This window comes from Scheffersomyces amazonensis (assembly GCF_036850825.1).
Source record: "Scheffersomyces amazonensis strain UFMG-HMD-26.3 chromosome Unknown RJT21scaffold_1, whole genome shotgun sequence".
In the NCBI taxonomy this organism is placed as follows: domain Eukaryota; kingdom Fungi; phylum Ascomycota; class Pichiomycetes; order Serinales; family Debaryomycetaceae; genus Scheffersomyces; species Scheffersomyces amazonensis.
The window spans coordinates 2,204,191-2,229,277 of NW_027042741.1; the positions used below are offsets into that span (position 1 = coordinate 2,204,191).

The following is a 25,087-nucleotide window of genomic DNA, read 5'->3' on the forward strand; positions in this document are numbered from 1 at the left end:
AACTTATAATTTTGAAGTTTAATTTTGTATTCTGCCACCAGTTGTGCTACATTTTTCTAGCTTTATGGTACTTCTTAAACCACAAAAAATGACACTCTTAATGAGATAAGAACTGCATCATAGCAATCCAAAAATTGGTGAGCTCAATGAACTTCAAACTTCCACAATGCAGAAATTGACAATGGGTGCTTCCTGCTTAAAAGTTGCAGACGGGCTCTGAAACTCTCTGAAAAGCCCTATATAATTGATAGATATACATCATTAAACAATTATAATCAATGTTTTTTTGTTCTGATTTGTTTGGTTTTGGTTTAAATTAGCCACATGATTTGTCTTTGTTTCTAGCCCTTCATTGAATTCTTGATGAAATAATCTGGTTTATCCATGATTCCTTCGATAAAGCTGTTACGTTATATATATATATATATACTTGACCTCTCTACGGCTTTATTTGACTGTAATTGGCTCAAATTCAGAGGATCTCAGTATTATGCTTTTGAATTTACTTAAATCAAGACCATGAAACAAGCTTCTAGGCATAGAAAAATAGAATTATATGCTGAAGAGCCAAAACTTTACCAATGTATATTCAGTTTCCAATATGATTGATGTTAAATTAAATATTACCTTTTAAAAAGTAGCGAGAAAGAGAATAAAATTAAAGATCATTTTTTGTAATTATAAGGTGAGCTAGTACATTGGACTTCAATGCTAAATGTACAGAAACTAACCCTAATTTTAAATAGACATTCCTGTAATAAAGAGAACAATAGTATCGCAGGGCGATACATAGCAAAAATCTATCTGTCAATTCCGAAGTATAAGTAGCGAGGCAAGCATCTTACATTGAAATCAGAAGATCAACAACAAAAAAATAAGAACAATAGTAGATTGTTAACCTCTATTTCTCGTGTAGTTTATCAACGAAACCTTTATAGGATACAGCAATAAAGGAGTTAAATGCATTATTCTAATGATTATGCTACGCCTGGTACTAAGCGACATCAGAGAAAGTCATTGTAGATAATATTAATAAAGCTTTTCCTACATTCCAATCCTTATCTTTCTGCTGTACATAGGAGTTTAGAGTAGGACTTTAGCACTTTAAGGCTTAACGACTATAATGGCATTCCACTGAAATTAATTATAGCCGACATTTCAAATTTCGGCCTTCCTATTGCATTACCGTATGAAAATTTTTCTCATTACAACAATTCAAACAAGTGTATTGCTAAGGTGGGGGCTTTTGTTTCCTAAAGGAAACAATAAAATCGAATAACAAAATATTTTTTGAATACTGCAGGGATTGAATAGCTCTAAAATAATAAAAAGAATTTGCCGATAAAGGAGACTTTTTTCATGTTGAGGCAGCGCAATAGAATTGATGTCGGGAAAAAAACTTCTATTTATAATTGAAAATGGGGATGGAAAAGGCGCATCTTCTCAAGTGGGAGGAACCGGCTTTGTATGCATCGGGCAAATGCGAAAGATTTGCTCCGCTGCTCAAACGGCGTTATATTTTAAGAAGTGTGTGATGTTCTTGTATAATATGGCGTTTTAATTTATTTTCATTACAGGGCATCAAAAGGTACATAGTTTCGATAATATTGTACACTCAGGACCGGGGGAGTTTGGAAGTTCTCGACAAAATCAAAAAATAAGTAACTTTAAAAAAATAAAGTAAACTTTAAATGAATGACAAATTAAAAATATAAAATACAGAGGTAGGCGGATGACGACCAGCAACGTAACATAATATATTAGGGCCCAAGTTGCCTTTTAATTTAACATCTAATTTACAAATGGCGAAATGGACTAATGGCGAAATGGACTAATGAACTGATCCTAAAGACTTATATCATAAATCCAAGTCATCAGAATGTATGATTTAGCATAAAAGTCGTGCTTTTCGGCACATAAAAAAAATAAAACGCTGCTAGCATGGATATTGAAAATGTCTTGGCCAACATATTGCATGAGATTTAAATAGTATTGAAAATAGAAAAACAATAGACGATTCACCACATCAGCCCGTCGCTTCTTTAGGCACTTAAATCCCCTCTCTTTTGAAAGAACAAATGAAGTGAGAATTTAAACCTACCGACCAATTCATTCACTAATTTCAGTCCACTCAATTAGCACTATTCTAGAAAAACTAAACAAAACTGCGGAATTTTTTTCGTGCCAAGATTCATTCATAGCCAAAACAACGTTAATATGGAGTTGTTTACAAGACCTACTTTGGTCAGCATGACTAAAAAGCTAAGCTTGTTTCATAACCAGTAGAAATCATTCAAAAACTAGAATACAGATGATCTTCTTAAAAAATATCAGTTGAATTAGTGAGAATTGTCTAGGAAATACAGGGCATTGTTAGAGATGATCTTTATTCAATCAACTGCCTAAACCATAAGCAGGAGCAGAAGCAGGCTCCTACGCACTTGAACAAATAAGCCCACAAAATCTCAGGGCTTGGACCTCAAAAAATTTGCTATCACTAATATTTTTTAAACAAATAATTTTCTTTGACTTTTGATTTCTTCTTGTTATTCTTGTTTTTAGAATTTATAGTTTGGATGTGCACAACTAATCTCAGCCCTAGTTCGTATATTCAAAAATAAAGGTAAATTACTATTGTTAAAACAGAATCGTACATCCAAACATTAAATTAACTAATACGTTCAAGTAAGCAACAATACTTCAATTATATTATTTCTAATTTTGTTCTTTATTTCCTTTTTATACTGCTAATAATAATTTATAACATAATTAATAATAAAAAATTATTAGTATTTGAGAAATAGACAAATTATTTTATAATAGATTTTTCCTGGCTGGGGAAAGATTAAGCAACGGCTACCTTGCATTTCAAAGGTAACAGCTGCCGAAATGTTACAACTTCACTCTAAGACTAGGTTTACAACATGGAAATATTTTGCCACGTTAGCTGACTTTTCTTCTCCATTTTTTAGCTAATTGATAGCGTAATTCCCATTGAGGAACTTTGCCATCATTTTACCTTCAATTATCATATTTGATTCATTTTAGTCTATCAAATTACGTATATACGAGAAATAAACTTTACTTTTCTAATTGAAAATGTTCCGTTTACCTTTTTTTTTATATACTATTATATTTTTCACAATCTCAATGTCGCTAACATAGAAAATATTTGGTACATGCATATTTAATGTATGGATTTACTCATTCATTCACCCACTTTTCATGTGCGTGCAAGGTTTCACGCAATTCAATTTTTCTCACTTCGCTTCACCTTACCAAATCAGGCTCGCTAACGATGAGGAGCGGGCCAGGCTTGATCGTATCCCAAAGTCAGAATCCCACTGTAAATGCAAAAATAAGTATACATCAAAGCCTACAGGAACAAGAAAAAAACTAATATACATTATACATCAAATCCTACACCTGCTTAGAAGCATTTCCCCTCTTTATCGGCTATTTTGAATTTATTTCCTCTCAATAAAAAATGAAGAGGGTCTCTCATTTGAAAACTGTACCATAGTGTATGTATTGGTGCATAAGTGTACCACTAACCGGACCCTTGTAACAAACAATAATGTTCCCAAATTGATTACATAACAAAAAATGTTTATCTGAAACTCTGAACTAGGGAAGAGATGAATTTTTGGGAAATCAGAAATTATGTATACAGCTCTTCTTAGATTGAATAATTGGTAAACAAATCAATATTAAAAACATTAGCTCATGAAATGGATGCACGTTATTGGATAATTTCAACAACTATAACTTCAAGCAAACCACAACTTTTGTACATACTATCAACTTCACTAATGGTATGAATTAATAATTATCGTCCTTGGCCTCTTATTGGAAAAGTGGTCTAGCCTGGGGTGAACAATAGAGAATACAAGAAAAGACAATAAAGCTCGTCTTCAAGCAGTCATTTCCCCGTTGGAACCGGATATAAACAGATCTCTTCTGGAAAACCAAGAGCATTTGCTCTAAGATTTGATGCAGAGTTCGATGAGATTTAAAAATATAGCCATTCGGCTCTTTATGAATTATTTTTGAACGTTATCGTACGATGCACTTTACAATACATCTCAATTAAGGGGACTTCTATGATAACTAATAAGCAAAAAGGAGACATTTTTCAAAACTCAAAAAAAATAAATTGTATATCTTAGAATGAACAGAAGTCTAAAAAAGAAATTAATATTTATAAAATATATGGGCATATGTTACAATATTTTTTATGGATAGATGGATGCAATTTTCAGACGACGATTTTGAATAGCTGTTGAGATTGTAGAATAGTTAGTATAAAATCATTGAGTGATAAATCATTTCTGTTATAAATCGTAAATTTTATACGCATCAAGTATCAAAAATACTACTGTTCAAATGCTTACGATAGTTAAAAGATTTACAAACATCGCCCAATTACAATGGCATTCGTGATGTATTTCTAGAAGCTTATTGTTTAAACTTTGGCATAATTGTTTTAACCTTAATTCAAAGTTATTCCAAATGTCGTTCAATATGTGAATTCCTATAATTTTCAGAATATATTACACGGTTTTAACAATTGAAGCTGTATAATCACTATATCATATGTTCTTCAATAGAATTCATGAAAACCGTACTACTTTTTTTTCAATTCAACTACTAAAGTAAGACACGTAAGCAAAGATATAGCAATCTTTATCTTTTTTTTTTGCGAACCCCCCATATTTGTTACCATATTGGGAAATCAGAATCGTCTAGTAAAAAGCAAAAATCAAATACAAAAGCTAGTTGATACCAAAGTCAAATCCTAAGTTAAAGTGAAACTGTAAGTTAAAGTCAAATTCAAAGTTAGAGTTAAATTGGAGGAATAATTGAAAGCAATGCTTTGTTTGCATTACTTCTTAATTAGTACATAGCAAAGGTACTGGACTTGAACAACTTAAAATAACCAGTTCAATGGAGAGAACAACAATAATTAAATTTCTGTCTACTCTTTTCAAAAATAGTTTGTTACAAGGTCATCATTGAATAGGCTTAGGAAACCAGTTTACTTCTTGACTTCTTGCCTTCAATGTACTGCTTATTTTCTACGATATGATTGTAATTGCAAAATCTGGTCAAGAAAATTAACTTCAGATCTCAACTACCAAACCATAAACTACGTATTTCTGATATCTTATCCACTTATTCAATTTAGAGACGTCATATGACGTACAACATTAATCTTTTCGCGTTGTAATTACTATTATTCTTGAGCAATACTCTTTTTATTTACTTTTCAAATAAAAGATTTGAACGACAAAATTACATTAATGATAATTTTTGAAACCTTAAAATAGAAAACTTTAAACTATATTGTTTTGATAAAAAAGCAACTCTATTTTGAATAATCTAATTATGCGATGACCAGGTAATGCAAAAGTCTAACTTAGTATTAAGCTTATTCTTTATTTTTATTTACCACAACGCCACTACTATTATTTAACCAAAATACCTTTTCCAAGTTTCAAAATTTGAGAGACAAAGCAAACTCCAGATTTCCAAAGTTGAACTAAATTTTAGTTAAATTTGAGGGAAAAATTTAGTCAACAATTGGTTGTCAGAAATTCTTAAAAGGTCAGCGTAAGTAAAAGAACTAACATGCAATTAGTCTACTTATAAAACAAATAAGTAAATCCAAGTACTTAATGGTCATCTTTTTTATTGTGCATTGAACATCTTGTTACATACTCTATGGATTTAATAATAACCTGATTTATTAGTAAACATTTCCTGTGCCTATTGATGAAACTATAAACTAAATAACTGAAAGTGAATTTCAAAATGAATGTTTGTTTGTGGCTAGATCCATTTTTTGCATTCTAAAAATCGCAATTCTGTAAAGAAAGAAAGAAAGAAAGAGCCACACGTGCAGAAAAGCATGAAAAGCACTATATCTTTCACTTAAGACATGATACCAAATTAAGGCAATCAGTGAAAAAGTTACAATTAATAAAAATATTTCACTTTCGGCAATTCCTGGCCAAGAAGAAACAAAATTATCATTTGATTTCATTTAAGTATTACATTTGCTCTTAAGTGAATCGATGAAATTCTAAAAGTCAAGCATATAAGAAAAGCATAGTGTAGAGCTTACAATCAAAGGTCTGGGTCCATTTATTGTATGGCAAACTTAATGTTATCTTTAGATAATGCCGTAGCATTTACAATTTTGAGTCGGTTAAATCTTTGTTGTGTTATGGAGAGGCTCATAATTTGCTCACAAAAACAGATAGGGGTAACATACAAATTATAAAATTTTATGATTGGAGTAATAGAGGCTCAGATTGGATAATGATAACTAAGTTTGTAAATTACGGAAGGAAAAGCCAGATAATTGGAGGAAGATTTAAGGCTAAGTAGGTAAAGAAGGAGTTTAGCCATTAACATTTTTAACTGTTTTCTAACCAAGCCATCCTTCAACTCAATTTCAACTCTGTACAGCTAAGTATACTTTTACTATTGTAGTAAACTGAGTTTAACGAGTTGTTAATCTAATTAGTGAACTTACAACTATATAATAAGTATGATTAACTACCTTCGTTACGAACATGTCAAAAGGCTATAATAGATTGACAAACTATTACAATACAAGTAAAAAATAAGGGCCAAATTATGAGCCGTAACGTAGTCCCCTCAAATTCACCCCGCCCTGTTACAATCTATACTAGTTTAATTACTACATGAATAACCCAGATTTTGCCTTAACTATCCTAAATAGGCTACCCACACCTATTGTATTTGTTGTGGGTTAAGTTGTGGGTCCTATGTAGATCCGATATTTTTTGAAATTTTTTTGTGTTGTTTTGAATCCACACGATAATATCTATTTACGGAAGTACATAGGGGTTTAGTTTGATCACCAGTTACTAAAGGCGGACTGTAAAAGCCATTTATAAAAGCCTTTTAATCCGAAATTACTAAAACTTTTTACCCCAGAAACTACTCTAGTCAACTTCCGTCAACATAATCACCGTAGGCACAATCATTGCTCTTTTATCAACTAGCAACTACTTCTCGTATCTTTATGGCAACCCCATCAAAACGCACAGCCATAAAAATAAAAAAAAGATAAGAAGTCCTTAAAAGAAAAAAAAACAAAGAGAACACAAAACAACAGCTAACAAAATAGGAGTACGCAAATAGTTCCAAGCGCAAACCCCAACCTCATAGTCAAAACCATATTCAGTCTATATATATATATAACGATAACGCTTTTCATATAATTATTAGCCTCGTCACGTTTAAAAATAAACAACTAGTTTCAAATCCCGTAATTTACGAATCAAACTTGCAAGATCCTTATGATAAAAACAGAATCAATTGATTTTCATACTTACCTACCTCCCTATAGATCCTTATTAAATCCTACTGCCAGATACGATTATCGTACTCATTCTTTAGTTCCCTTAAGTCAAAATGAATTAAATAGTCTCAATGCCACTTTAAGAACAAGAAATAAAGATAATGGGAATAATAATGGATCAAAAACTTCCGGTGGAGGTGGAAGTAATGGAACTTTTAAAATGAAGTATAAGTCTCTATTAAGTGATGTTAGTAGATCTTTATCCATGAGACTTTCCAATCCAAATTTAATGGCTAGTGTATCGACCACCATATCTGCAGCTGCTGTGGCTGCAGCTGCAACTGTATCTTCTAATGCTTCATTATCTGGAGCAGTAGGAACTCTAACTCTATCATCACCATCTGCAACTGTATCACAGTCACAGCAATTACAAACTCAAGTTCATCAACCAATACAATTTAAGAATCTACCTGTTGAAGTCCTTGATTATATATTTTTCCTAGTTGATTCCAAACAAGATTACAAGAGTTGCATGTATACATGTAAATTATTCTATTATTTTTCAAAACCATATTACTATCAACATTTAAAATTCACTTCCACTTATAGATTTGCTCAATTCATTACCTATTTACGTTTGAATCTGGAAATTGGTTATTATGTCAAGAGTATAGATTTATCAACGATAAAGCCAGGTTATGATGAAGATGCAGAAGAAAATATCAATACTAATAATGATTATAATAACCAAGGACAAAATCAACTCAATCACCCTCATCAAAATGTTGAAATTGATTTCCAAGATCTCAATCATTCAAATGATGACCTTCATAATACACACTCTAGAGATCAAGATGATTTTATTCATGATAAGATTTTGGCAGGTTGGAGAGATTGGAAATTTAAAAATAATCCTCTCTATTCTATTCATCCAATGGCTCCATCTATGAGTTTAACTAAAATATCATCAAATTCTCAAATCTCGGTCATATCAAATTCTTCTTCTCATAAATCTTCATATAATTCATCTTCAACATCAAATAAAAGATTTAAACCTTTTAAATATTTCAAGTCCAAAAAGAGATCTAAGAATAATCGTAAATCTTCATCTCCTCCAAAATTGGAATACTTGAACTTGGCGGCAAGTCATCATCATGGTTTACTGCCTTATATGCTTCCTTCACAATCTTCATCATCTGTCTTAGCACGAAATTCATCTCCTCATCCACTCATTAATAAATTCTTATTGAATTATTCATCTTCTAAGGATATCCCAGTAGGTTATATCTTACACCTTATAAATTTATGTCCAAATATTGTATCACTTGATTTAGGAAATATTTCCTTATCAATTGATTATGAAATCAGCCGTGCAATGATCTATAAATTCCAAACTTTTGATTTAATGAATAACTATCCCAAGGATATTATCAATAAGATCGATGAAGTCATGAAATTACCTGATTATTTTAATAATATTGTTAATCATAACAGTATTTTTAATGAAGGAGATGATCTTTCTACGGATGCTTCTTCATTGTTATTAAATGATGGAACATCCAACAACAATGGCACTACCACCAATTCGAGACCAGCATGGCAATCATCTAGTAATCTATTCAAATCCACCCAATCTACATCATCTGCCGCTTCATCGGTCTACTCCATAACTACCTTTTCTAAACCAATTAGAAAGTATAATAGTCTCTTACCACCTTTACCTCAAACGGTTAATGATATTAGTTATCTTAATAAAGGAGATGGTAAAGTATACCTTAGTGATTTGAATTTAAAATCGATCAATAATGGTTACCTCACAAAATTAAATGAGACAGAATTGTTATCGGCAATAATTAGAATGCATGGATCAAAATCTCCATTACTTAAACGAAATCAGAAAGAAATTGGTAATACGTATTATAATACTTATTATACTAATATGATTTTAAACGATGCCAATTTTACCATAACTAATTTGAAATACATAAATTTGTCATCGATGATTTGGTTGAATAAGTCAGCCATCCAAAGGTTCTTAAAGAATTTAATTAGCATGAGAAGAAGAAATAATTATTATACTTCCAAATTTAGTGATCAAGAAGAATCTGATGGTATTGAATATTATACTGAAGATGATTCTTATATGGTTGATGATACCGAGAGTGGGAGTGAAGAGAACTCATTGTATAGATTCGATACTATGTTTAATCCTTTGGATTATAAACAAGATTTAGTCATTGATTTAACGGATTCGGGAATGTATAAGAATCTTCCATGGGCTAAAAGAATTGATTTGAATACTCGTGATGGTTGCAAATTAATTCATAAAATCATCAATGATGAATTGTATGATCCTTTCCAAGAGTATATGAGAAGAGAAAGAATTAGAAGAGGTAGAATAGGTGAGAATTATTTAGCCTAGCCTAACATGATCACATCATATCACTATTGCTATTGCTATTGGTATTTTATATATAAAGGGGTTGAAATGGTACAGTAACGGGTTTATTTTTTTCATTTCCCCCAATCTCTAACGAATGTTCAGCTCTACTTTCAGTTCTACTTATATAGCTTTCATCAATGTCTTTTATCGTTAGTACCCTTCCTTTTTGCAAAATACATGTATTATTATTCTTGAATATCTTTAATAATCCTAGTAAAAACTGACTAGTGATAATACGATTACTACATTACTACGACTACGCTTATTGGCAAGTTGAATGAATGTTCCAGACCTCAGGTCATCACCATTTCATGGATCAGCAAACAGCCTAAACCTTTCAGTTTAGCGGCGACCTCTAATAGCGATGGTTTTAAAGCTGGGTTGAAACTAAAGGACTTCTCCTAAAGCTCAACATGGATTAATCTAGAAAATTTTCAAAACTTACCAATCCACATCTGTCAATAGAACATTTAGCTCGAATTTGTTAATGCTATTTCCATTGATCATAACGATATAAGATAGTAATTCAAAAAGGTTCCCTTAATTAAGAAAAAGGAGAGATGGTAAAGCTTTTCAGGTACCCTGCAAAAAAAATTTTTGGTTTAATAGGTGAGAAAAGATCCGGGTAACTGAATATTTCAAATATAGAAAGAAATACATGATCGAAGTTAATTATTACTATGCTTGACTTTTGTCCTTAGCTTTAATACAGTACAACATCTCTTTCAATAACATAATATAACGTAATATTACTATTGCTAGGAAAGAGATGTCGGACTTATCAGCTCAATTATCTGCATTCAAAAATAAGCTCAAAAATGGTCCATCTGTAATTGCAGCTAGAAGACCTATTGGTATTAAGTCCAATAATAATAATAATTCAACTCCACCTACTCCAAGAAGTACTAATCTTAGTAATTCTACTAGTAGTATATCATCACCTTCTTCTAGGAATGGGAATGGAAGTGGTACCAAAAGATCAAATGAATCGGTAACTGATATCCTTAAACGTCAAAAATTAAGTAATGATGGGAATCTTTTATCTGGTTCACATTTGGCTACTTATTTATTATTGGCTACTGAATATATTAAACAATATGATCATCCTATTCCAGTTTCAAAACTACTGGATTATTTGTCCTTTGATGTTCATCTTACATTAATGCCTTTATTTAAAGAAATTGATAGAATTAATTATGATCCTGAAGCTGATACAATTCAATATGTTTCTTTACATAATATTAGATCACCAGAAGATTTATTAAATTTCTTAAGAGGTCAAATCACTTTTAAAGGTACTCCAGTAAAAGATTTAAAAGACGGTTGGGCAGGATGTATAGCTGCTATTAATTCATTAGAAGAAGAAAATAAAATACTTGTATTAAGAAATAAAAAGGAAAATGCTCCAAGAATGATATGGATAAATGAAGGACCTAAATTAGGTTCAATAGATGATGAATATAAAGTAATGTGGAATGATGTTAAATTACCTGATCCAGATAATTTATATCAATCTTTAATAGATCAAGGTTTAAAACCAACTGGAGCAGATCCAAATTTAATAAAGAAGAAGCCTCAACAACAAGAAAAGAAACAGAAGAAAGCCAGAAGAGGGAAGATAACCAATACACATATGAAGGGAATATTAAAGGATTACTCACAATTAGTTTGATTTTGATTTGAATTTTTATTATTTTGAATTTTGTTATTCAAATCCGTTCACTTAATGCATAGATGATTTTCAAGTTTTGTATACGTTGTAGGATTATTGTAGATGCTATCTCTACTTATAAGAGTATATTATGGAATGAGTGGCGTAATTTTCTTACCAGTATCGCATTTTTAATTTTTTTTCGCTTTCAGAAAAGACCCAGATAGAGAGACAATATAACGTACAAGATCGCTTAATTAGTGACAAATAAACAAGAAACAACTCATTCATAATGTCTGGTATGTATACAGTTAATGTTAGATCAGTATAGTTAAGATCTATAACGCTGAAAGAGAATTCAACCCTTTACTAACCGCTTTTTTTCCAGTCGATTTCAACACCGTTGCTAAGGAATTCTGTAACTTCTATTATCAGCAATTCGATTCTGATAGATCCCAATTGGGAAACTTATATAGAGATCAATCTATGTTAACATTTGAAACTTCTCAATTACAAGGTGCTAAAAGTATTGTTGAAAAATTGGTTGAATTACCATTCCAAAAAGTTGCTCATAGAATTTCAACTTTAGATGCTCAACCAGGTTCACCAAGTGGTGATATTTTAGTCATGGTTACTGGAGAATTATTGATTGATGATGAACAAAATCCTCAACGTTATTCTCAAGTATTCCACTTAATTCCAGATGGTAATTCTTACTATGTGTTTAATGATATTTTTAGATTAAACTACTCTTAGATATTAAATATACTTAGCTTAACTACAGAGATTTATAGTATTTAAATATTCTATCAGTTTATCTCACTAATTTATAATGCTCACAGCGCTTAATATATATATATATATACATATATACACAAGTACAAAATATTTAGCTCAGTAATCTCAATAACTTACGGCCGTAACTAAGTCAGTTTCCAGATTCTCTCCCTAACAAGTTGCGAGACTTTTAGGTAAACTTCGCTAAAATTCTACAAAAACCGCACTGCGCACTGAAATCGAATCAGACGGTAACCCAAAACATCCACTAATAAAACGATCTACATTATCACTAAATATACTAAATTGACCAATTGACAATTCCAAATACCATTAATTATGTCAGAAGATAGCGAGTCCAGCCCAGAAATCCCCAGACGCCCAAATAAGATTATTTCCAACTTATCTTCACTGGATAGTGGATCTTCAGTTTCCACCCCTCTGAGCCAATCGGAACCTATCATACCTAAAAGACCCCGCAAACAACATACACCCTCTGAAATTCCTAGTAGTCCTATCGAACGAATTGGATCTCCATCAATTCCACAAAGACCACAAAGAAAGCAACAATCAAGTGAAGATGATGTGACCAGTCCAACTGTATCTCATAGTGAAGATACAGAACAAGTACAATCGGAAGGTACTCCAATACCAACCATTCCTGCAAGGCCCAGAAAACAAAAGACTGATGAAATACAAGAGACTGTGAACCATTCTGAACTGACTCAATCGAAAGAAGATGAAACTGAACCAACAGAGAAATCTCAATTGACCGATGAATCAGTTTCAGAATCAATCGATCAAGAATCAGATAAACTTGAGCCTCCTTTTGAGGCTAAGCCAGAACAAGAAGTATCTGAAGATGTTAACGATGAAGAAATTAAAGATGAGAAAGAAGAAGAAGAAGAAGAAGAAGAGGGAGAGATGGCCAAAGATGATGGTGAAAGGACTCCTGGCAATTCCAATACGAAGGTTAGTTTTAAGGATGATGAAGAAACCGATTCTAGGCCTCACTCAATAGTTTCTGGATTTGACGACGATGTAGCTACTATTTCCCATGAAGGAGAAGATGCACAATTAGAAGCACAAGAAGAGCTGACTGAAGAGCCAGCTGAAGAAGTTACTGAAGAACCGGTTAAGGAGACAATTGATGAACCAATTGAACAAGGAAAACCTTCAGAAAAAGAAGCCGATGAAGTAGATGCATCATCGAAGGAAGTTGAAGAAACAAAGTTAGAAGATAATAAACTTTTAGCCGATACCACACCAAGAGATGAAGATGTGAAAGTAAAAGAGCTTGCAGAAAATGATGTGGTGGAACATGAAGCACCGGCCATTGAACGAATTGAAAGCCCAGTACCTTCGATACCGGCTAGACCATCAAAGCGCCCAATCAAGAAAACACATTCTGCTCTGGAAGATGATGTAAAATCTTCAGAAGGTGAAAGTCCAGTGATTCCATCACGACCATCGAAGTCTGTTTCAGAAGAAGCGAAAATTTCACCAGTGATACCTTCGAGACCAGCAAAGATAAGTCCAACTAATACTGAGAAGCCTAAAGCTCCACCTCCGAAACCAAAAAAGTTGTCGTCTAGAATTGCAGCTTTTCAACAAATGTTTAATCAGGAATCAAACATTGAACCCCCATTACCAAAGTCTACCAGTGAAAAAATTAGTGGTGATAAACCACCAGTTGGTGGATTGAAGAAGCTTTCGGAAGATAAAATGAAATTTGCTAAGAGTCTACAGGGTATGGTAGGTATGGGTATCCCATTACCAGGAATGGCTAATCCACTTCTTCAAAAGAGACTAGAAAGACAACAACAAGAAGAAGAAGAACAAGATGAAGAAGATGATAAACAAGAACATGGTGATGAAGACAAAAAGTCAGATACTGCTTCTGTTCCAAAGTCAGCTGCAAGACCTAGAGGACCTAGAGGTAAAAAGCTTCCAAAGTCATTAAAGGAACCCACAAATATTGAACAAGAGCCTAGATTTAAACTAGCTACTTATGATTTATGGGAAGTCTCATTTAAGAAGTCAGTTGCTGAAGAAAGTATTCCAGATGTGGTAGAAGAAGAAGATAAAGAAAATGAAAAAAAAGAAAAAGAAGAAGAAAAAGATAAAGAAGAAGATAAAGAAAATGAAGAAGATAAAGAAAATGAAGAAGATAAAGAGGAAAAAGAAAAAGAAATTCCCTTAGACACTTCTGAAAGACTGCTGGTTCCTCCTCGTGTACGGTATCCACATCCCCCAATCGAATTTGAACATCTCCCTGAAGTTGATGACTATTATGTGACTGAAGACAAAGTTGTTGAAGCACAGAATGATCAGCCAAAAGATGTAGTTGCTGCAGAAGACGATGACTTCAATTTCGTTGCACCTACAGAACAAAGTCAATCTGAACAACAAGAAGAAGAAGCCAACGTAGAGACTGCAACTGAAGAGAATGACAACATAAAGCCAGAGACTGTTGAGGAAGACAAACAGGAAGAAGAAAAAGCTTAAAAATTAACTCAGTTTCATAAATCATTAAATTCTATCTATATATACAATATCTATATATGTTTATCGCACCTCTCTTTCGCCATTATTATCTTTATACCTAGGCTCATACTTGGGCACTTCTTTTGTACTACGTTCCTTTCCCGACTGATCACCTTTATCTATCTGATCCTTACTATTATTATTACTATACTTCTCCGTTAATTCAGACCTCAATTGTTTGATCTTTTCCACAATAGTCGATTCTTCTTCTCCTTCATCCTCCAACTTATCTCGTAATTCCATACATCGAAGATCGATTTTTCTCTTATGACTATGATTTTGAATCTCTGCTTTAGCTTCTCTCTTACTCAATTCGGTTATTATCTTCTTCTCCTTAGCTTCTTCTAACTCTTTCTTATGTTTTCTAGAGCGGTAATGACCCTTTGCACTACTATCAGTAGATAAATTCTTCTGTACATGACCTGAAGTACCTGAACCTCTAGCAGTCTGCAATCCTATTCCATTATATGACATCTTCACAAGCTAATTGTCTTCCTTAAACTTACTATATAAGCCCCATAGTTAGCTATATTTAGTTACAGTAAATTGAGATGCTCAGAAAAAACATCCGGGTAAAAAATTCATTGACGCTTATCATTACTATGAGATGGTCTTACTCTTTTGGATAAGAAATAATCCTTTCCTTTACCATAGCGGTAAGTATCATACTTGGAACATTTACCGTTCTAATCTGTCACGTTTCATAGTTTCTTTATAATTATAAATAGAGATTATTACATGGCAATCGGCTTTGCTAAGCAATTCGCGTAGGCTATGACTGAAAAAAATAGGTCAGACGAGAAAGCAATTTATGAACAATCTACCATAGTCAGTTAGAGATTTATACAAGTTAATTGTCTAATGTCGTTTTTGAGACTACCTAGAACAAGATCACGAATCTTGCTAATAATTGTATCCATAGCGACGTTACTTGCCCTTACTAAATTCGCGGCTCATAATTATTCCAAAGAATTTTCATCAATTACTGGTATAGATCAAGAATTACATAGTGATTTAACACAATATGAGCCATCACAACCATCTTCCCTTGATACAACAATCGATGAGAATGAAATATTTGTAGAAGATGAAGTGGTTAAACCACCACCACTAGATTTTACTGACAAGGAAACTCCTCAAGAGCCAGAGATTAAAGAAGTTCCTGCTCATAAATTTTGGGCTGAAGTTTTTCAAATGTTTGAAGATTGCAAAATTGATGACTTTGGTAAAGGTTATGGCAATATCATTCAATATGTTCCTAAAGAAGAAAGTACTGAGGGTTATACGGAAGATGCTTTACTCTCAAAGGCTACAATAGATGATGAAAGCTTTGAAGAACTAAAATTAAAGCATAAGCAGCTCTTGCAGAGTTTACCTCAAGAAATTCCTAGTTATGCCTATAATAAGGGATCAAAGGGGATTGTAATGATAGGTGGTGGTAGATTTTCTTGGTTATCGTACCTTGCTCTTGTAGCAGTTCGAGAAACAGGATCATTATTACCGGTAGAAATTATTATACCAACACTCAAAGATTATACTAACGAAGAACATTTCTGTACTGAAGTTTTACCATCATTAAATGCAAGATGTGTTATTCTTCCTCAGGAATTAGGTACTGAAGTAAATAATAAATGGTCGAAATCATTTGCGAATTATCAATTTAAATCATTATCATTGATTGCATCATCTTTTGAACACATATTCTTGCTTGACTCTGATAACATGATCCTTTCAAATCCTGAAACAATATTTGAAAGCAATATTTACAAGCATTATGGTATGATTACCTGGCCTGATTATTGGAGAAGAACTATTTCTCCAAAATTTTATGATATTGCAGGTTTATCAGTAAATGATAGAAAAAGAGTTAGGTATAATAGATATCCGTTGAATGTTCCAAAGGGGTTGGATTATAACTTGGACGAAGAAGAAAAGCATAAAGTACCTTTCCATGATTTAGAAGGTACAATTCCTGATTTATCAACCGAATCAGGACAATTCTTTATCAATAAAGGTACCCATGGAAGAACTTTACTTTTAGCATTGTATTATAATATTTATGGTCCAAAGTTGTATTATAAATTATTTTCTTTAGGAGAACAAGGCGAAGGAGACAAAGATACTTTTGTAGCTGCAGCTGTTGTCACCAAACAGAAATATTATCAAATTAAGTCATTTATTGAAACAAAAGGTTATCTCGAAAATTCTGGGGACTTCAAAGGAGTAGCCATGGCACAGAAGGATCCAATAAAAGATGATGTTTTATTTGAAAATGAAGTTATTAAACCCTTGTTCAAGGATGTGAATGAACCACAACCTATCAATGAGCAAATTAAATTTTTAGAAGGAGTTGATACAAGTAAATTTGAACATAACGATGTTCCAATTTTTGCAGTTCATTGTAATTACCCGAAATTAGATCCTATGCAATATATTCTGAGAGATGATCTTTACGATTCAGAGAAAAAGAGATTAAAGTACAGATTATACAGCTCATTCTCGTATGATTCTAATGTTGGAAACCAGATAATTAAATCTGATTTCGAGTTAATTCAATGGATTCGAATGAAAAAGATTCTATGCGAACAAAAGGTTCATTTTGTCCACTTCAAAAATATCGAGTTGGAAGACTTATGTCTCATTATTGACAATCAAGTCAAATGGTTATCAAGCACCTCTTAAGTTTAGTTTCTGTATATAGGAATTCGCATTGCGAATAAAAATATATTTTGCATCATTATCATATTATGAACAGCAGCATAACTCCCAATAGAAACTGTAGCTACACTTACTTTAAAAGAATAGGCGGCAATTAGATTATTTCTACGTATACTGATTTTTTTGATAGTGCCAGACAATCTTTTATCATGAATTCACATAGATAGCTCCTTTACACTTATTGGAAATACAAAAAATAATATTGTTGCTAACTCAGATCTTTCCACCTAACAACCAATCAATACCTCTTTGCCATACATACTTCGCACCGCAAAATACGAGACACACACCCGAAGGAGAGTACTCTCTCCCTCGTTTATGAAATCTTGGGTATCATTCATCACTACAAATCTATAAAAATTTTCTACTATCAGTTCATTTCTGTGCTACCATCCTTTTAGAGGTGATAAATGTTCAAATCCATATTTATATAGAATCTACGGTAATATACAAAGCCTTCGGTATTTAAACGCGGTAACTAATAGATTATTTGTATTGGAATTTACCACCCTGCGAATATGATATTTAGCCACATGCACGACATATGCAAATCATCTAAAGCTAGATAAAAATGGGCGTTATAACTGAGTTACAAATTCTGATCAAAAACATGTTTGAGACCATCGATGTCTTGTGTGTTAAATGTTATAGATTCCATAGTGTGGTTTCCAGTACCTTTATCTGAAACCGATATAATGTATTGGACAACGTATTAACATTTCAATTAAATTTAGGTTTTATACTAACTATATATGTCTAGGCCTATCCAAATTTCGACACGTCAACCCAAACATTAATCATTCCTATAAAAAATCCAGACCTCTTTTGCAAATGCATCAGAGGCATGGACCAGATCAGACGACTAATCAAACGTAGATTGAAGATTGAAGATTAAAGAGTTTAGAATAGAGCTAACGTAGCTTGAAATGATAGGTTTGAATCAACGAGCCTAAAAGCAGTTATTGATATATGCTAAATATTATTTACTAATAAACTTCCCAAATTAAATACATCTAATATATATAAACATTATATAATAATTTATCAGTGTAGTTGTAATCAGTTTTTGGACTATTTCCTGTAAATAGTTGTCAAAATAAAGAGTAGAAGTGTAAAGAAAAACTAACTCTATAGAATACAACTTATTTTATCTTGGTTATAGGGAGGGAAACCTTAGGAAAAAGAGATATACCAAGGGAAACTCTTTTAAAAGTTGTCACCTCTAAAAGATAGCACGGAAATCATCTGGTAATAGAAAAAATCATGGATGACAAACGAGGGAGTAAGTTCATGTCAGAGAACATTGGCGATTATTAACGTAGAGTAAAAATTAACTATCTTATTCCAGCATGAATATTCTGAAGCTGCAAACTAACACATACAAGCCACCCGGAAGATTTTTGAAGTCTTCTTTCGTAGACGCGTCTTGGAATTATCGTTAAGTATCGCAAAAATTCACAGCAAAATCCCAAAAAACGGTTGTGGAATCTTAATTTACACTACAAAAGTAATGCATTTTGGCAACTCCCTGACGTTGGAGCGAAGAGAGTAAGGCTATGATGGTGGTGATAGATGCAAAACCTGCATTCGACATGCATGTGCAAGTCAATTACAAACAGCAACATGCTTAAAAATACTTTACGAAGCTCCTGAACCTGGAACTTGGAAAGGTTGACCATCCACAAGCATCTTTGGAAGAGATCTATATTCTTCTACTCAAGTTCTGAGTATTTAAAGGTGTTAATTTTTGAGAGGGTCTTTTTTTCCTCAGGTAAATTCCATATTCACTGAGTTTCTCTGAATCCAATCTCCATTTATATTCCCTATACACAAATCTTCTTTAATTAGACTTCTATGAAATACATATCAGCCCCCCAAAAAGAAAAACACCAAGAATGCAGTAGCTCTTATTCTTGTTCAGACTCATTTTTCAATTGAATCGCATTAACAAATTTTCCAAAGGTCTTCTCTACTAAAAGCAGCATCATAGATTTGTTCAATTTCATATCAAAAGCAAAGGCGCTAATGCTTCCAGTACCAATAATGATATTATAATTCATTTGAATTGTAATAAAATTAGGAAGTATAAACTTGAAAGTATTAATAATAATTATAAATCTTTCTTATAAACACTCAGTTAGGCTTCATCACTAGGATATTAACAACTATTTCCAAATTTCTTTCCTTTATTACAGCATTTTTATTGTAAAACCATAGTTTTAAACTTCTTCATCATCCTTCAGCAATTTTTACACGGGTATTAATCGTTTGTCTTTAAATTATAAATATCTGAAGGTGCATAAAGTCATTAAAAAGAAAGCAAAAATTATAGAAACTGTTGCAACATGTTTGTAAGCTACAATGGTTGTGAAGACAGGTAGAGTGTTGTAACTTGCTACAAATGGTTGTAACAATAAAAGGGGGGTTGTAACAATAGAAAGGGGGTACTCTAATAATGTGTTATTAGAGTTGTTGTTACAACACATGTGTGTGAACTCAGAGGTATAAATAGACCTCTAATATCCCTATAGATAATTATATAGGTTTTATATAGTAACTATGATAATATAAGTATTTTGTTTAAGAAACATTAACTATGGAATCTTTAACTCTAAATGTACAAGACATTGATGATCTCATTGTAAGATTGAGGACCGAACGACAAGTTATGAGCCCTGCTTCTGCCAGCGTGCAAGTCAAGTTGAAAGGACTTGAAAACTTCTACACCTGGAAGAGCAGTTTCGTTGACGTCTTCAATCAACTTGGGATCTCAGGTTTCTTAATTCATGGAAATGACTTTTTTCAATTTACTGAAGAAGTTGGTCCTACGGATGTTAATAGATTGAAGAGTAGTGTTGTAGGAATGCTTAATCATGTTCTATCCTTGACCATATCTGACACCATTTGGAAGGAATACAGAGGTTATTCAGGTGATACCGCTTACCTTTCAATTTGTGAGGAGTATGGTAACATTGATTTTACAGCTGCTGCTAGACTCATTAGAAAGTACGGTTTTGGTTCTCCCACTGCTGACGATTGGGAAATGCTTGGAGAAAATGTTTTCTGCCGTTTTAATGGCCAAGAAACTAGTGGACTTATATACTTTGCAACTATTCCTGATACTAAATGGGGACAAATTGAAAGGGCTTTTCACTCCCTTAAAGAAAGAAAAATCAATGCTATTTTTGATGTTGCTACTATTCGGAAATTAGCTTTACGTATTGGTACAAATCCTCCTGATAATTTAGACTTTACCATTAACCTGGATACCGCTTTAGTTGTTAATCGTAGTAAAAAGGTTATTTGCTATCATTGTAAGAAGGAAGGCCATAAGAAGAATAAGTGTCCAGAACTCAAAAATGAACAATCCAGAAATGAATCGACCAATGGTACAAACACGAGCAAGTCTACATCAAGAAGTAGTTTCTACGTTGGTGATCTGGCTTTTCAAGTTTCTGAAAAACCCAGAAATGCTGTTTTTCATTTTGATTCTGGTGCTTCAAGCCATATTGTTAAGGATATTAGATTATTTTCTGAAATTGACACTAATTTTAAGCATAATGTTGATTGTGCTAATGGATCAACCATGCAAGTTGAAGGTATTGGTAAAGTAAGTCTTCCAGATTTTGATCTTACTAACGTCTACTATATTCCCAAATCGGCGGTTAATCTCATTAGCATCCCTGCAGCAGCCCGTAGGGGTGCTACCTTCGTCTTTGACTCAACTGGAGTCTATGCAGGTTTTGCATCTATTGATCTTGCTGCGAATAAATTATCGCACCATGGTAGTTTACGGGCAAATTTGTATACTATTGAAATTGATACTATGAAAAATGAGGGGGTTGGAAATGCATTTATTGGTAATGTTGCTAGAACTCCTCAGGAAATTTTACACAAGAGACTTGGTCACCCAGGTCGTGGTATTCAGGATAATTTTAGAAAACTCGGAATTCAGTGTCACCTGAAGAATTGCCGTAGTTGTATGAAGTCAAAGATGACTTTCAAATTTCCAAAGTATTCCACTCGGAGAGCTACAACACTTGGAGGAATCCTTCATATGGATGTCTGTGGTCCATTTCCACCAGCCTATAATGGTTGCAAATACTTTCTCACTATTGTTGATGATAAATCAAGATTCATTACAACTTTTCCAATGACTTCTACTGCTGAAGTTGGTCAACTTATTATCAACTTCATTAGATCCTGTGATCGTCAGAATTCTGCAAAGGTTCAAATAGTTAGAACAGATAATGGTTCTGAATTCAATAATGTCAAACTTACTAATTTCTTTCATGAAACCGGAATTCGTCACGAATTGACAGTACCATATCACAGTTATCAGAATGGAGTTGTTGAACGTTCCCACAGAACAATTCAAGAATTTGCTAGATCTTTACTTCGTGATGGATCACTTCCAGATCACTTTTGGCCAGAGGCTGTACTCACTGCTACGTACTTGCTTAACTTAATGCCTCGTCATGCTCCCAAGCATCAGTTGGTCGTTCCATATGAGAAATGGACTGGGAATCCTCCCAATTATGACCAATTACGAGTTTTTGGGTGTTTGTGTTATGCTTTGGTTCCCCCAAAATTAAGAGTGTCCAAATTTGACTCTACATCAAGGGAGGCTATTATGTTGGGATTTGACCCAAACAGAAAAGCCTATCGATTATATGATTTGGTCACTCGGAAAATCTTTTCTGCCAGTCAAGTTAGATTCATAGAAGATGAATTTCCTTTTGAAAAGTTAGCCTACCAAGGTGAAATTAATGTTCATTCTAATACCACATTGGGGATTAGTGGTGGAATTTCCTCTCTTAGATATTATAATTCTTCCGACCGCTCGCCACCTCCTGTTAGAGTTACCAATGATGATCACTACCGATCTGATGCAAGTATGAATGAACTCGATGCAACTAAGTCAGAAAATGTTAGGGATACCGACCCTATTGATTATGAAGTTAATATCACCCACGCAGATGATTATAATGGAAATGATTATAATGGAGATGATTATAATGGAGATGATTATAATGGAGATGTTTATGATGGAGATGTTTATGATGGTGATGATGATAGTATGACTTCCCACGAAGAAGATGTCGCTGAACCTACTTCCATTATCGAAGTACCCGATACCATTAAACCTGCTGTTTCGCCGGATGCTGAAGAAAATCTCGTATCTCCATCACCTTTAGAATTTTTAACTGTTCTGCGTTCACAACAGAAACGGAAGAGACGTGAAGCTGATCCGTCCAGTAACATTATATTACATTCCACTGCTTTAATTCCATATCAGCCTGAAATGACAGCTACTTCAGACTATGGTTATACTGACTCCGACTCTTATGCTCCAGACTCCAAGAAACTCCGTCGTACGACAGAACAACCCCAAATCATGTATTATGATTCCGATCATCCACCACCCAGTAGTTCTTCAATTGCCGATGATACTAGTGATGATCCAGAATATGCTGTTTATGTTGATGCCTTTCCTGTGGATTATATTTACCATGTCCAACTGCCCATTAAGGTTCCAAATACGTTTCAACAAGCAATGAAATCCCAGGATCATGATAAGTGGAAATCCGCCATGGATGATGAATATCTGTCTTTAATTGCCAATCATACGTGGACGTTGTCTGGGCTTCCTGAAGGTCGTCAAGCCATTAGCTGTAGGTGGGTTTATTCCATAAAAGGTGATGGAAGTTATAAAGCCCGCCTAGTCGCTAGAGGCTTTTCACAAATACCTTCTGTGGACTACCACGACACATTCGCGCCTGTTATTAGGTACGAATCCGTCCGACTTTTATTGGCTATTCTGGCTCAACTACACCTTATTATTCACCAAATGGATGTTAAGACTGCCTTTCTTAATGCAGATCTCCATGAAGAATTATATTTACGTCAACCACCAGGATATGAAGTCGATGACCACAAGGTTCTCAGATTGCATAAAGCCCTTTACGGGTTAAAACAATCTGCGGCCCAGTGGAATCTTAAATTTGATGCTACATTAAAGGAACTTCAGTTTAAGCGTTTGGAATCTGAATATGGTCTATATATTAGACATCGTTCATCAGGAATCATAATTATTGCTTTATATGTTGACGACTTGCTTATAAGTGGTTCCAATTTAGCTGAAATACTCGAACTCAAGACAACTTTACTGGCATACTACAAGATGAAAGATCTCGGCCAATGCCACAAGTTCCTAGGCCTTAACATTCAGCAATTCCATGATGGAACTAAAGGAATCACTGCTGAAGATTATTGTAAGTCCATTTTTACATCTTATGGAATTGAACTGAATTCCTTAAATCCAGTTCGGACCCCCTTATTAGCCAATCAGCACTTAGAGGATGTGCCTGCTGACGCCAGTCCTGCTGATGCTACGGAATTTCGCAGTCTCGTTGGAAAATTGTTATTCTTAGCAAACACTGTCAGGCTCGATATCAGCTTTGCTGTTTCAAGCTTATCACAATTCCTTCAATCTCCTACCACCTACCATTTAAAAGCTGCTAAGCGCATGCTTCGTTATATTAGTGGTTCTATGGAGTTTGGTATTAGATATCAGAAAACAGATACATCTTCAATTATTGGTTTCTGTGACGCCGACTGGTGTGGAGATACCACCAATAGCAGATCAACCTCCGGATACATTGTTAAATATGCTGATGGCCCAGTTATCTGGAAAAGTAAGAAGCAAAAAGTCGTTGCTATGTCTAGTGCTGAATCTGAATACTATAGTTTAGCTCTGGTCAGTAAGGAGCTCTTATGGTTAAAAGAAATCTTTGAGGAATTGGAGTTAGACTTACCAGCCATCAAACTTAATTGTGATAGTCAGAGTGCAATGAAAATCGCTACCAACCCCGTTTTCCACAGTCGAACCAAACATATCAAGAGATGCTACCATTTTATTCGCCACCACATTAATAAGGACTTTACTGTTCATTACCTTAATACTAAGCATATGCCCGCTGATGTCTTAACTAAATCATTGCCAGCCGATCCTCATGCACATCTTTGCACACTTGCTGGAATAGGTAATCTTCCTAAATTACAGCTTTTATCAGATTAAGGGAGGCATACCGTCTCACAACCATTCCACCTTAAGGGAGGCTGTTGCAACATGTTTGTAAGCTACAATGGTTGTGAAGACAGGTAGAGTGTTGTAACTTGCTACAAATGGTTGTAACAATAAAAGGGGGGTTGTAACAATAGAAAGGGGGTACTCTAATAATGTGTTATTAGAGTTGTTGTTACAACACATGTGTGTGAACTCAGAGGTATAAATAGACCTCTAATATCCCTATAGATAATTATATAGGTTTTATATAGTAACTATGATAATATAAGTATTTTGTTTAAGAAACATTAACTATGGAATCTTTAACTCTAAATGTACAAGACATTGATGATCTCATTGTAAGATTGAGGACCGAACGACAGAAACTAGCAGGATTGAGAGCAACTAATATACCTCGAATATTTTTAATGCTTATTGGGCAAGTATAAATTTTATATAATATAGTGTGGACTATAAATTAAGAATACAAAAAAATTAAGTTTGAATAGTGCGCAAAGAAACCTTTCCAAAAAGCTATAATCAGTT

The 25,087-nt window shown here is 33.6% G+C and overlaps 6 protein-coding genes across 6 annotated transcripts; 5 read left to right on the top strand and 1 right to left on the bottom strand. All coding sequences in view use genetic code 12, as the record gives it.

The window, feature by feature from the left end:
• Positions 1 to 6,154: 6,154 nt before the first annotated feature.
• Positions 6,155 to 9,758, top strand: RJT21DRAFT_129390 (uncharacterized protein; the record flags this gene model as incomplete). The annotated part of the gene is made up of 2 exons (XM_064882959.1): positions 6,155 to 6,206; positions 7,348 to 9,758. The coding sequence occupies 2 exons, from the start codon at positions 6,155 to 6,157 to the stop codon at positions 9,756 to 9,758; spliced, it is 2,463 nt and encodes an 820-aa protein (XP_064741368.1).
• A 550-nt stretch (positions 9,759 to 10,308) lies between these two features.
• On the top strand, positions 10,309 to 11,676 carry RJT21DRAFT_117696 (transcription factor TFIIE subunit). Its single transcript, XM_064880798.1, has one exon. The coding sequence runs from the start codon at positions 10,549 to 10,551 to the stop codon at positions 11,449 to 11,451; it is 903 nt and encodes a 300-aa protein (XP_064741369.1). The 5' UTR covers positions 10,309 to 10,548; the 3' UTR covers positions 11,452 to 11,676.
• On the top strand, positions 11,677 to 12,312 carry NTF2 (Ran GTPase-binding protein). Its single transcript, XM_064880799.1, has 2 exons — positions 11,677 to 11,729; positions 11,819 to 12,312. The coding sequence occupies exons 1-2, from the start codon at positions 11,723 to 11,725 to the stop codon at positions 12,184 to 12,186; spliced, it is 375 nt and encodes a 124-aa protein (XP_064741370.1). The 5' UTR covers positions 11,677 to 11,722; the 3' UTR covers positions 12,187 to 12,312.
• Positions 12,313 to 13,100: 788 nt separating this feature from the next.
• Positions 13,101 to 14,757, top strand: RJT21DRAFT_117701 (uncharacterized protein). Its single transcript, XM_064880800.1, is given in 2 exon segments — positions 13,101 to 14,354; positions 14,373 to 14,757. The coding sequence occupies 2 exon segments, from the start codon at positions 13,132 to 13,134 to the stop codon at positions 14,713 to 14,715; spliced, it is 1,566 nt and encodes a 521-aa protein (XP_064741371.1). The 5' UTR covers positions 13,101 to 13,131; the 3' UTR covers positions 14,716 to 14,757.
• Positions 14,746 to 15,422, bottom strand: RJT21DRAFT_14153 (U2-type spliceosomal complex subunit). The gene has a single exon (XM_064883397.1). It carries the CDS (start codon positions 15,226 to 15,228, stop codon positions 14,776 to 14,778), a length of 453 nt encoding a protein of 150 aa, XP_064741372.1. The 5' UTR covers positions 15,229 to 15,422; the 3' UTR covers positions 14,746 to 14,775.
• Positions 15,422 to 17,466, top strand: MNN23 (Mnn23p). Its single transcript, XM_064883402.1, has one exon. It carries the CDS (start codon positions 15,616 to 15,618, stop codon positions 17,434 to 17,436), a length of 1,821 nt encoding a protein of 606 aa, XP_064741373.1. The 5' UTR covers positions 15,422 to 15,615; the 3' UTR covers positions 17,437 to 17,466.
• Positions 17,467 to 25,087: the final 7,621 nt, after the last annotated feature.